The sequence below is a fragment of the Curcuma longa genome, chromosome 11 (genome assembly GCF_044706935.1).
Source record: "Curcuma longa cultivar G26 ecotype Majalengka, Jawa Barat chromosome 11, ITB_CL_G26_1.1, whole genome shotgun sequence".
Classification (NCBI taxonomy): domain Eukaryota; kingdom Viridiplantae; phylum Streptophyta; class Magnoliopsida; order Zingiberales; family Zingiberaceae; genus Curcuma; species Curcuma longa.
The window spans coordinates 21,686,300-21,696,111 of record NC_133871.1 but is presented as its reverse complement, the minus strand read 5'-3'; the positions used below and the strand labels follow the sequence as shown (position 1 = coordinate 21,696,111).

The following is a 9,812-nucleotide window of genomic DNA, read 5'->3' as shown; positions in this document are numbered from 1 at the left end:
CTGAAAAAAAAAAAAAAAAACTAAAGTCTTCTTTGCTGCTCCTTCACGTCAGCCAAAACCTTGTAGAGTGGGCATTGACAGTGTTCCACCAAGGAAGGCCATCGTGCACGGGTATTCCAAACCTTATCTCAAGGAAAAAGCCAAGAATTCGTTCCTGTGCAGATAATGTGGAACACATGCTACATCCATGATAAGAGAAGCTTTTTCACCATTGCAGCCTCTCAGAGAAGGAACATATCATTTCTGCTTTGTCTTTTGAATCATGGTAAACACACCCGAACTCCAAGCAGTAGTATTTGTTCAATTCAATTGTTTTGTTTAGCTTAGCACAACTCGTCAGGTAATGCAAGGAGTAGCTAAAGCACTACGTGTGCATGGAAACCGACTCAAACATGCAGTTCTGCAACACCTAAATTTCACAGATGGTCTTGGCTCGCCCAGTTTATTAACACGATCTGACTCTGCTCGTTCGACTGCCAGAGTACCACATAAAGGATTAGAGAACGTCACAGTTTCCGAGCTTCTTAAAAGTAAGGGAGAAGATGAAAGCCAAGCGGTATACTTTTGTCGAACAAGCGATGGAGTTTATGATGCAGTACAGAATGTATATAGTAACTCATTCAACTCTGTTGGATATCAAGTATGATGCCATATATATAATGGCATTTTGTGGAAATCTAATTTGCAGATGGTAGAACACAACGTTGGTGCTTTGGTAGTGCTGAAACCTGGAGATGACAAACTTGTCGCTGGCATCGTCACTGAGAGAGGTATTTGAGTACATGAGATTTGGATTTGTTTGGTATTGATCCTTCTATTGCCATGATCTGTACTTCTACTGTTCACATTCATTACAGATTATCTGAGGAAAATTATTATGCAAGGAAAATCTGCTACATCAACAAGGGTTAGAGACATAATGACTGATGAGGTGAGGCATATCTTTCATTCTCAACAATTTCTGTCCTTTCAATTAAGATTATGTTACTCGTCGACCTTCTCGCTTTACTTGTGTTTTTCTTTTTGGATGGCAGAACAAACTTATTACTGTGAACTCAGATACAAATATTGTTAAAGCAATGCAGTTAATGACAGGCAATATCTAATTGTTCCTTGCATGATACTGAATAACTCATTGAGAATATCAGGCACATGATTGATCATGTGTTGTTTTTTTTTTTTGTTTTTGCAGACAATCACATTCGGCATGTCCCAGTAATTGACAAGAGGCTAGTTGGCATGATCTCAATAGTGGATGTTGTTCGAATCATAATAGAACAGCAACACCAGGAAGTGCAGAGTTTGAATGAGTATATTAAGGGGAATTACTAATACTTGAACGTCCGTCCATTGTACAATTACTATATATTTAAAAGGTTTATATATGCTTGTCAAATTCAAAAAATATTTATGCCAGAGTGTTCTTTTGGTTTGTTTGTTGTTATTCTTCAAGACAAGTTTCTCCTTCAATTCGAAGATGATTTTAGTCAAAGTTTTAAACATCACCAATCAATTTGTTCCTCAAATAGCTTGCGCTCTTTGGATTTCCACAGGTCAATTTGTTCTCTCCTCTTTTACTGGGTCTGCGATTTGGAGGTCAACGTGCCTCCTGTTTACAGATTTTCCTATCTTTGCTCCTCGTTCATTGTTCATCACCAAAATAGGATCTCCTCCTCGTTCTTTAAAAACCCGGTCTCACATTTCCCTTCTCCACTCTCTCTCTCTCTCTTCTGCTCTCGCACCTTTTCATCGTTTGCGTCAACTTGGTCGCAGAGAGGGAGCTGGACGACAACAGCTCACAAGACATCGATCGATCAAATTCGGCACGCATCTAACTGAAGCTGAGACATCGATCGATCACCATGTCGTTCAGTGGAACCCAGGACAAGTGCAAGGAGTGCGACAAGACCGTGCATTTCATCGATCTCCTGACTGCTGATGGAGTCTCTTATCACAAGTCCTGCTTCAAATGCAGCCACTGCAAAGGGACTCTTTCTGTGTGTTTCAGTCAAATATCTATCTTTTACATGCTTCCTCCTGTGAAAATACAGAATTGAAACAATAACGATCATTAATTCTTCACATTAATTTCCAAACAGGTGTGCAATTACTCTTCCATGGAAGGCGTCCTCTACTGCAAGCCGCATTTCGAGCAGCTCTTCAAGGAGACAGGCACCTTCAGCAAAAAGTTCCCGGCATCTGGTGATCATATATATATCACTCTGTTTCTGATATAATAATAAATCAGATGAATTGATAAATTTTCTTTTTTCAATGAGCAAAGGTGGGAAGTCTGGTGAGAAGGAACAGGTAATTAATTGAGTTCGATCGAGCTCTGTCTGTTAATCTTTGATTTCGTTGTTTAATATATTGTGAAGCTAAATCAAATAGAATTTACAGAGTAAGGCCCCGAGCAAGGTCTCCTCTATGTTCTCTGGAACCCAAGACAAATGTGCAAGCTGCAATAAAACTGCATACCCACTGGAGAAGGTTCGCCGGCGGCCGGCCAATTAATATAATTAATTAGTCCAGTTTTGTTTAATCTTTCATCGGCGATGATGATGTCCTGTGGCAGATTTCTGTGGAAGGTGAAATATACCACAAGACGTGCTTCAGGTGCTTCCACGGAGGGTGCACCCTGACGCCGTCGTCCTACGCGGCGCTCGACGGCGTGCTCTACTGCAAGCACCACTTCGCGCAGCTGTTCAAGGAGAAGGGAAGCTACAACCACCTGACCCAGGTCGCAATGAAGCGCAGAGCATCGGAGGACTCGCCGGCGCTGGATGAGGCGGCGACGACGGTGGCGGCGGAAGCCGAAGCAGCGGAGGAGGAACCGAAGGCGGATGAGGAGCATTGATTGACTTTTAAAGAAGAAGAAGAAGAAGAAGAAGAAAAAAAAACACAACTGATTGCAATTTGTTGGTTTTTGTTTCCAGCTAGCTTTTGCATTGCAGCTGGGTGTTAAATCTCTGTGATTTTGTTCGGTTCATGTATCTGAAATTTACGTCGAGAAAATAACAACATTTCATTTCATTTATGGTTTTATAATAAAGCATTGGATATTGATAAAATAAGATATTTTGTTTTGTAATAAAATATTGGATATTGATAAAATAAGATATTTGTTGAGAGTGGGATTTGAACCCACGCCCTTTCGGACCAGAACCTTAATCTGGCGCCTTAGACCAACTCGGCCATCTCAACCATATTGATAAATGGCAAGTATTAATAATATATTTATAAATTATATCCCATCAATTTACAAATGGCAAGTTATAAAATAGATATGAAATGTGCAAAATGAATCTACTCTATGCGAAAGTAATCAATATCATAATATAAGTTTGAAATTCCTTTATGAATCGTGCTAAACTATGGGTGGTGACTTCAAGTCTCCAACCCATCCCGTAAGTAAATCTAGAGAAAGTCAACGATCAAATAGATAGCTACCAAAAGTCCAGTCAACGTGGCTCGAAATTTCCACAAAATTAATGCGAAGGAGGAAAAGGTCAGAAGACTCGTAGTCGTCGTCAAAATGCACTTGGCTACCTGCTTCCTCAATTTGTCGCTAGCTTTCATCTGTTTGTGTTATAAAAGACCGAGGCTCAGCGAACCGTGCCCAGGCAAATAGATACTGAAGAAATAGAGATGGGAAGCTGCTTGAGTAGCCCTGCGATTGCTACCAGCCCTGGCATCGACGGGCCTCCAAGAACAGGTATTATTTGGCATCGATAGAATGATAATTCCAGACCTAAATGTATATTTTTGTCTCGTGATTCTGTTCCAGACCTCAATAAGACTGTAGAAACCCTTCGGGTTTTCACATTTAAGGAACTGGCGAGTGCCACAGGCAACTTCAAAGGTGGAAATGTTATCGGGGAAGGATCATTTGGGATTCTTTACAAGGGTTGGCTCCACGAGGACACGCTCAGTCCGGCCAAGAATGGCCGAGGGATGGCCGTCGCTGTCAAAAACTGGAATCCTCGTAGCGCATATGGATTCGAGGAATGGCAGGTTAATTAACACTTCACGCATACCGTAATTAAGAAGTTCCAGTCTACTTGTTCTTATGAATTGGAGCTGCATGCAGAAAGAGGTAGGCGTTCTCGGAAGGATTACCCACCCCAACCTCATCGCTTTGCTGGGCTACTGCCGGGAAGATGACAAGCTCCTCCTCGTCTACGAGTTCATGGAGAACGGGAGCTTACAGAATCGCCTCTTAGAAAGTGAGCCGATTTCAATTATGCAATTTGATCGATTGTCGACGACGAGCATGACGATATATCATGGACAGGAAGAGGAGCAGAGGCGAAGGCGGCACTCTCATGGGAGCAAAGGTTGAACATAGCCGCCGGCGCTGCTCGAGCTCTTGCATTTTTGCATTCTCCGGAGAACAACATCATCCATCGCGACTTCCATCCCGCCCACATCCTTCTTGATTCAGTACGCACAGCAAAATTAACCTATTGAATTGAAATCGATCTGTGTGTAAACATGCCGACATATATAATTAATGAATTCGTTCTTTGTTAGAACTTCAATCCGAAGATTTCTGGTCTGGGGATAGCAAAGGATGGCCCGACTGAAGCAGACTTACACGTCTCCACACGGGTCATGGGGACATATGGATTTGCAGCACCAGAATATGTAGCCACTGGTTCGTATATATGTTTCTCTTCGACCACTTCACTTCAACTCTGTTGAATTGAGAGATAACTGAATTTTCAGGTCATTTGACGGCTAAGGCCGACGTGTATGGATTTGGTGTAGTTTTGTTGATGTTACTCTCCGGTAAACCAGCCATCGATGTGAATCGATCTAAAGGACACAATCTGGTAGAGTTGGCCAAGTCCCATCTCTCCAATCGTAAAAAATGGCAGAAATGATGGATCCTGCGTTGGAGGGAAAGTACCCCATGGAAGCCGCTCTCAGTGCGGCAAAACTCGCCGAGAGGTGTGCCAGTGATGGTCACAGCAGTCGTCCCTCCATGGATGAAGTCGTGGGGATTATTCAGCAGCTTCAAACTATCAAAGCAAGCAAGTAAATGTTGTGGGGATATATATTTACTATTCAGCAGGTTCATACATAATAACTATTTAAGAATTATATTTTTAATAATATTTTTTTATAAAAATATATATATATTCCAACTCTAGAAGATAGATCTTTGAAGTTAGATTTTGTATTAGAAAATTCTAGATATTGAGTGGGTCCCAATTGCTTCTCCGCCTCGGATAGTGTCCGCGAATTCAAAACCGTCCGCACCCGACGAAAGCTATCGGATTTTTATTTTTATTTTTATGCGATGAAAATTATTTTTCGACGGCTCTGATACACTTTCGCGTGAGATGGACGCGTAGGCCCCGGAACCCAAGCAGACTTCAATCGGGTACATATTTTTGGGTCACGGGTCTATTTTGAGGCTATAAAACGGACGATGCGGGTGGAGTGGACGTCATCCTCGACAAGGCTTCCACCGTCTCGTTGTCGTCGCCGCGGGGATGAAGAAGGCTGCTGCGTTCGCCGCGTCCATCGCGGCCGCGTCTTCCGCCGCTCTTGCCGCTGCAACCTCAGACCATCGCCACGCCTGCTCCATCGCTCCTTCCAAAGAGGTACGCCCTTTTCATATCGGATCGGGAAGAAGAACGAGAGATGATGTGTTTCGACTGTTTAATTGATGATATGGGTTTGTCGATTAGGGTTCTGGATCGTCGAGGAAGAGAGACGCCGCGGGATCGGGGTCCCGAAAGGGTGCTGATGACAAATTCGCTCCGAGATTCGACGGGCTCAGGTTCATCGAGACCCTGGTGACGGCGCATCGATGATTTCCTCCCGTTTAGGGGGATGGATTCGGCCCTCTTCCCGGCGTTTATTTTCTTTCTTTTTCATTGTTAGCGTGGGATTGCTACCAGTTTTGTTTCGAAGGAATGGTGATCCTTTTCCGTGATTTATTTTTCTTCTGGAGTTCGATCCGAATGCTCATCGGCTTTAGATGGCTAATTTTGTTTTTATTTAGGCTCCGTGACCGACTCCCAATTCTTGATAATCGATTGAACTTTCTGAAGAGAAAAAAAAAAATCTTTCGGTATGTTTATGGCGAACAAGGGTACAGATTTCATCATCAATCATGTAGCTGTTACAGATTTGATATCCCTAGGACGATTTGATATCACAAGACCAATTCAAATTTCTATATTTGGAAATTATTTTACCTCTCAAGTATTAACAATTTTTATCTATTTAAGAGAATACAAGAACAATCAGATACGTATGAAATTTGTTCGCTGTATTATTTGTTTTCTCAAGTAAATGATGGTTGACATCTGCTTTTTTTCTATTTTGTTATTGCTCTGTTGTTCTTGTATTTCCTCTCAACGAATTAAATCGACGTCACAGGTTCAATTTCGTATTTATTTCAAAAAATTCTCAAAATTTAGGATCAAAGATTTCTCAAGCGATTCCTAGCTACAATTGAGAAGTCCTATTTTCCAATTACTCACACAATTAAAGTGACAAATATTGTCCTATTAATCGAATTTTACATCCACTTCATGAGCAATAATAAAGTATTTGTCTCTAAAATTTAATGTACAAAGTTGTTTCTCTTAAGGACTGATCTAAAGGATCAATTAAAAAAAATCTTCTTCCCAACGCGTGATCTCATGGATTTTACTCATTAAGTAGACGATCATTATGATCACAAGATAATGACACTAGAGTATTTGCACAATTTAGATTTTTGATCTACTTCACAAGTCAGCGATGACAACTCGATTATTAGATGAAATAGTGCCTGTTCAAATGATCCATTAAAAATACTAGTCATGATCTAGGATTAGAGCTAGGGAAATTTTCAGAATGACTTATAGCTAAATTCAATGGGGAAACACGCTGCAATTATAAAGGGATTCAATGGCTGAACACCTTATTCAAGACGAAGACATCGACAAAGGCAAAACACAACGAAGACCTTATTGATTAGTCATAAATAATTCCATGAGACGATCACAAGTGCAGCAAGCACCTCAGAGCCTTCCCCTGTTCCAGCAGCTCGAAGGCATTGGTTATGTCCTCAAATGGCAGCTCATGGGTGATGAACCCGTCCAGATTAATCTTATCTTCCTGCGACACCCAAAAGATGTGAAATTAAATCAATCAAATCTTCAAAAACGACAAAATATCATTAAAACTAGACTGAATCATTTTGTTGGCTGGCACTACAAAAAATATCTGACCCCATGCCCATGCATGCATTTCTCTGCAAACGAAGGCAGCTGCGACTTGCCCTTGAAATCTCCGAAGGTACTGGCGACCAACCTCCGGCCGTCGAAGAGCTCCATGGGGTGAAAGGGGAGCATTCTTGGGGTGGGATGGATGCCCAACATCACAGTCAAACCCCATCCCTGCCCATTCCATCAACAACGAAACCACTTTTTAGTAATTGTTCTTAACCTCTTCTTTTTTTTTTTTTTTTTTAAATAAAAAAGCTCATCCCTTGTGAGATTTTTGAAGAGAATGCATACGTACGTCATGGGTCGATAGGAAAGCCTCACGCAGGACGTCAAGGTTTCCGGCGCACTCAAAGCTGTAGTCTACGCCTCCTCCAGTCAACTCCCTTATCACCTGCTTTTCTCAGTCATCTTCCATTAATTTATTTGCGTATAATATTAGCACACATGTAAAGTTTTACTTTGAAATAGTTGACAGATTAACCATCCAATTCCACAAACAAGTAATGGCTAAAATCCCTGTTTGTATGTAATTACCTCATGTACCGGCTTGTCGTGGTCTTTGGGGTTGACGAAGTCTGTGATGCCCATTTGCCTTCCTGAATGGTCATAAGAAAACTCAATTGGTCATGTTTTCTCTCCTCCAGTGGAAGTCATCGTTCATTAATTTATTGTAAGATGACATTTAATCAGATGCTCACGGCAGCTAATTAATTAAAACCCTCATGGATCACATTAGATTATATATATAACTAATGAGCCAGAGTTATTAATTATATTTCCTACTGAACTCTGTGTATTGTTTTTCAGACTCTTTTGAGTTTTGAACATATTCACAGTCTTCCAGTAAATTGGTGAGATCAACAATTTACTCAGAAATAACCCCGAAGCAAAAATGTTATGCCAATAAAAAAAGTTATCTTGCAAAATGAATGCATTAGATTATTACTAATTCTGAGAGAAAATTTAAAAAAAAAGGTTTTAAAAACTGACCTAAAACAAACTTATCTGGGTTGATGTCGATGCCAATAATTTTGGAAGCTTTGCTGTACCTTGCTCCTTCAGCAACCTGCACTTGTTCTTCCGATTAGAAAGACTTGAATTACACAGCAACATTTTGAAAATTTGGAAATGAAAGGAAAGAGCCGAGCAATGATTTGTGCAATTTCTCACCGCAAGGCCGACGGCACCGAGTCCAAACACGGCGACGGTGGAGCCGCTTGTGACCTTAGCGGTGTTCCATACTGCACCAACTCCTGTGCATTTGTGAGAAAAATAAGAAAATTATTTGAAAATGAAAAGTTGCCGACCAGAATTGATAGTCAATTCAGCGAGCACGACAAAATTTCTACGGAGATTCGATCAAGAAGAGAGAAAAAGTTTGCACGTTTCTGAAGCCTAAGATCCAAAACAGTGCATCCAGTACCGGTAGAGATGCCGCAGCTGAGCAGGCACATGCGCTCGAGCGGCGCGGCCGGCGGGATCTTGGCGACGCAGGCGGCGTCGAGCACGGTGAACTCAGCGAAGGTCGATGTGTTGAGGAAGTGGTACACCGGGCGGCGGACGCCGGAGGCGCCGTCCACAGCGGAGAAGCGCGTGCGGCCGTCGGCCACCATGACGCTCTTGAAGGCGTTCACCCGGAAGCGCGCGCAGAGGTTGGTGTTGGGGTTGCGGCAGTGTGTGCAGTCTCCGCACTCGCCGTTGAAGATTGGCACGACGTGGTCGCCGGAGCGCAGGTCCTCCACCCCTTCGCCCACGCTCTCCACCACCCTGTTCGACGAAACGCCCAACACAAATCAAAGCCAACACTTCCCTCTTCCAAATCGTCATCATAAAACGATGTTAAATTCCTCACCCTGCTGCTTCGTGCCCAAGGATTCGAGGATACACTCTTTGCAACTCATTCTGGAAGATAAAAAAAACTGAAATCATTAAAAAAAGCAGAGGAAGCTTAAAGATGAATGTGAAAAAAAAAAATTGGTTACCTCGCCCTTCCATGCGCTGAGATCGGTGTGGCAGATGGAAGTAAAGAGAATTTTGATGCGAACCTCGAGCTTCTGCGGAGGCTCGACATGAACCATCTGGATCACGAAAGGTTCTCCAGGAGCCCACACGACGGCGGCTACAGAGCAAAAGATACATGGCCATGAGAAGGGCTTTGAGGCATGGAAAAAGAGAAGAAACTATAGGAAAAACATGAGCCTTGTTCTTGCTTACCTTTGCACGTGATGACTTTTCCGGCGGCACCGGCGGCAGAGAAGCCATTAGATTCAGAAGCCATTTCACTCGGTGGTAGGAAAACCGACGACCATCTGCGTCAAACACATGGATTTTTATATGTATATAAAGAATATGTTTGGAGGTATGCTAAATCGGCAACACAGTAGTGCCAGTGCGTAATTGCGCAAGCAATAAATTACTGCTAATTCTGAGCAGACACACTCAGTTCTCAATTTAAAGGTTACCATTTTTACCGAAGGAAAAAACAGGGGAAAACAAATATGGAAATATTAACATGACGCTTTTACCTCGGACTTCCATGAGCTGGGATCGGTCGACTTGAACGTTCTGGATCACGAAAGG

The 9,812-nt window shown here is 42.3% G+C and overlaps 4 protein-coding genes, 1 non-coding gene and 1 pseudogene across 5 annotated transcripts; 4 read left to right on the top strand and 2 right to left on the bottom strand.

Moving 5' to 3' along the window:
• Positions 1–247: 247 nt before the first annotated feature.
• LOC141838177 (CBS domain-containing protein CBSX3, mitochondrial-like) lies at positions 248–1,332 on the top strand. The gene is made up of 6 exons (XM_074725586.1): positions 248–265; positions 341–604; positions 689–770; positions 858–931; positions 1,035–1,095; positions 1,193–1,332. Exons 1-6 carry the CDS (start codon positions 263–265, stop codon positions 1,330–1,332), a joined length of 624 nt encoding a protein of 207 aa, XP_074581687.1. The 5' UTR covers positions 248–262.
• Positions 1,333–1,862: 530 nt separating this feature from the next.
• Positions 1,863–2,857, top strand: LOC141837338 (LIM domain-containing protein PLIM2b-like). Its single transcript, XM_074724760.1, has 5 exons — positions 1,863–1,997; positions 2,100–2,202; positions 2,285–2,310; positions 2,401–2,490; positions 2,576–2,857. Exons 1-5 carry the CDS (start codon positions 1,863–1,865, stop codon positions 2,855–2,857), a joined length of 636 nt encoding a protein of 211 aa, XP_074580861.1.
• A 266-nt stretch (positions 2,858–3,123) lies between these two features.
• On the bottom strand, positions 3,124–3,204 carry TRNAL-AAG (transfer RNA leucine (anticodon AAG)). The gene has a single exon. It is a non-coding gene; the product is annotated as a tRNA-Leu (tRNA).
• A 431-nt stretch (positions 3,205–3,635) lies between these two features.
• LOC141837841 (putative serine/threonine-protein kinase PIX13) lies at positions 3,636–5,081 on the top strand (annotated as a pseudogene).
• Positions 5,082–5,445: 364 nt separating this feature from the next.
• On the top strand, positions 5,446–6,015 carry LOC141837842 (uncharacterized). The gene is made up of 2 exons (XM_074725213.1): positions 5,446–5,612; positions 5,700–6,015. The coding sequence occupies exons 1-2, from the start codon at positions 5,502–5,504 to the stop codon at positions 5,823–5,825; spliced, it is 237 nt and encodes a 78-aa protein (XP_074581314.1). The 5' UTR covers positions 5,446–5,501; the 3' UTR covers positions 5,826–6,015.
• Positions 6,016–6,870: 855 nt separating this feature from the next.
• Positions 6,871–9,619, bottom strand: LOC141838782 (alcohol dehydrogenase-like 4). Its single transcript, XM_074726360.1, has 10 exons — positions 9,447–9,619; positions 9,215–9,351; positions 9,085–9,134; positions 8,656–8,999; positions 8,403–8,485; positions 8,223–8,298; positions 7,767–7,828; positions 7,528–7,623; positions 7,236–7,403; positions 6,871–7,122 (listed from the first exon to the last, which is right to left on the bottom strand). The coding sequence occupies exons 1-10, from the start codon at positions 9,508–9,510 to the stop codon at positions 7,006–7,008; spliced, it is 1,197 nt and encodes a 398-aa protein (XP_074582461.1). The 5' UTR covers positions 9,511–9,619; the 3' UTR covers positions 6,871–7,005.
• Positions 9,620–9,812: the final 193 nt, after the last annotated feature.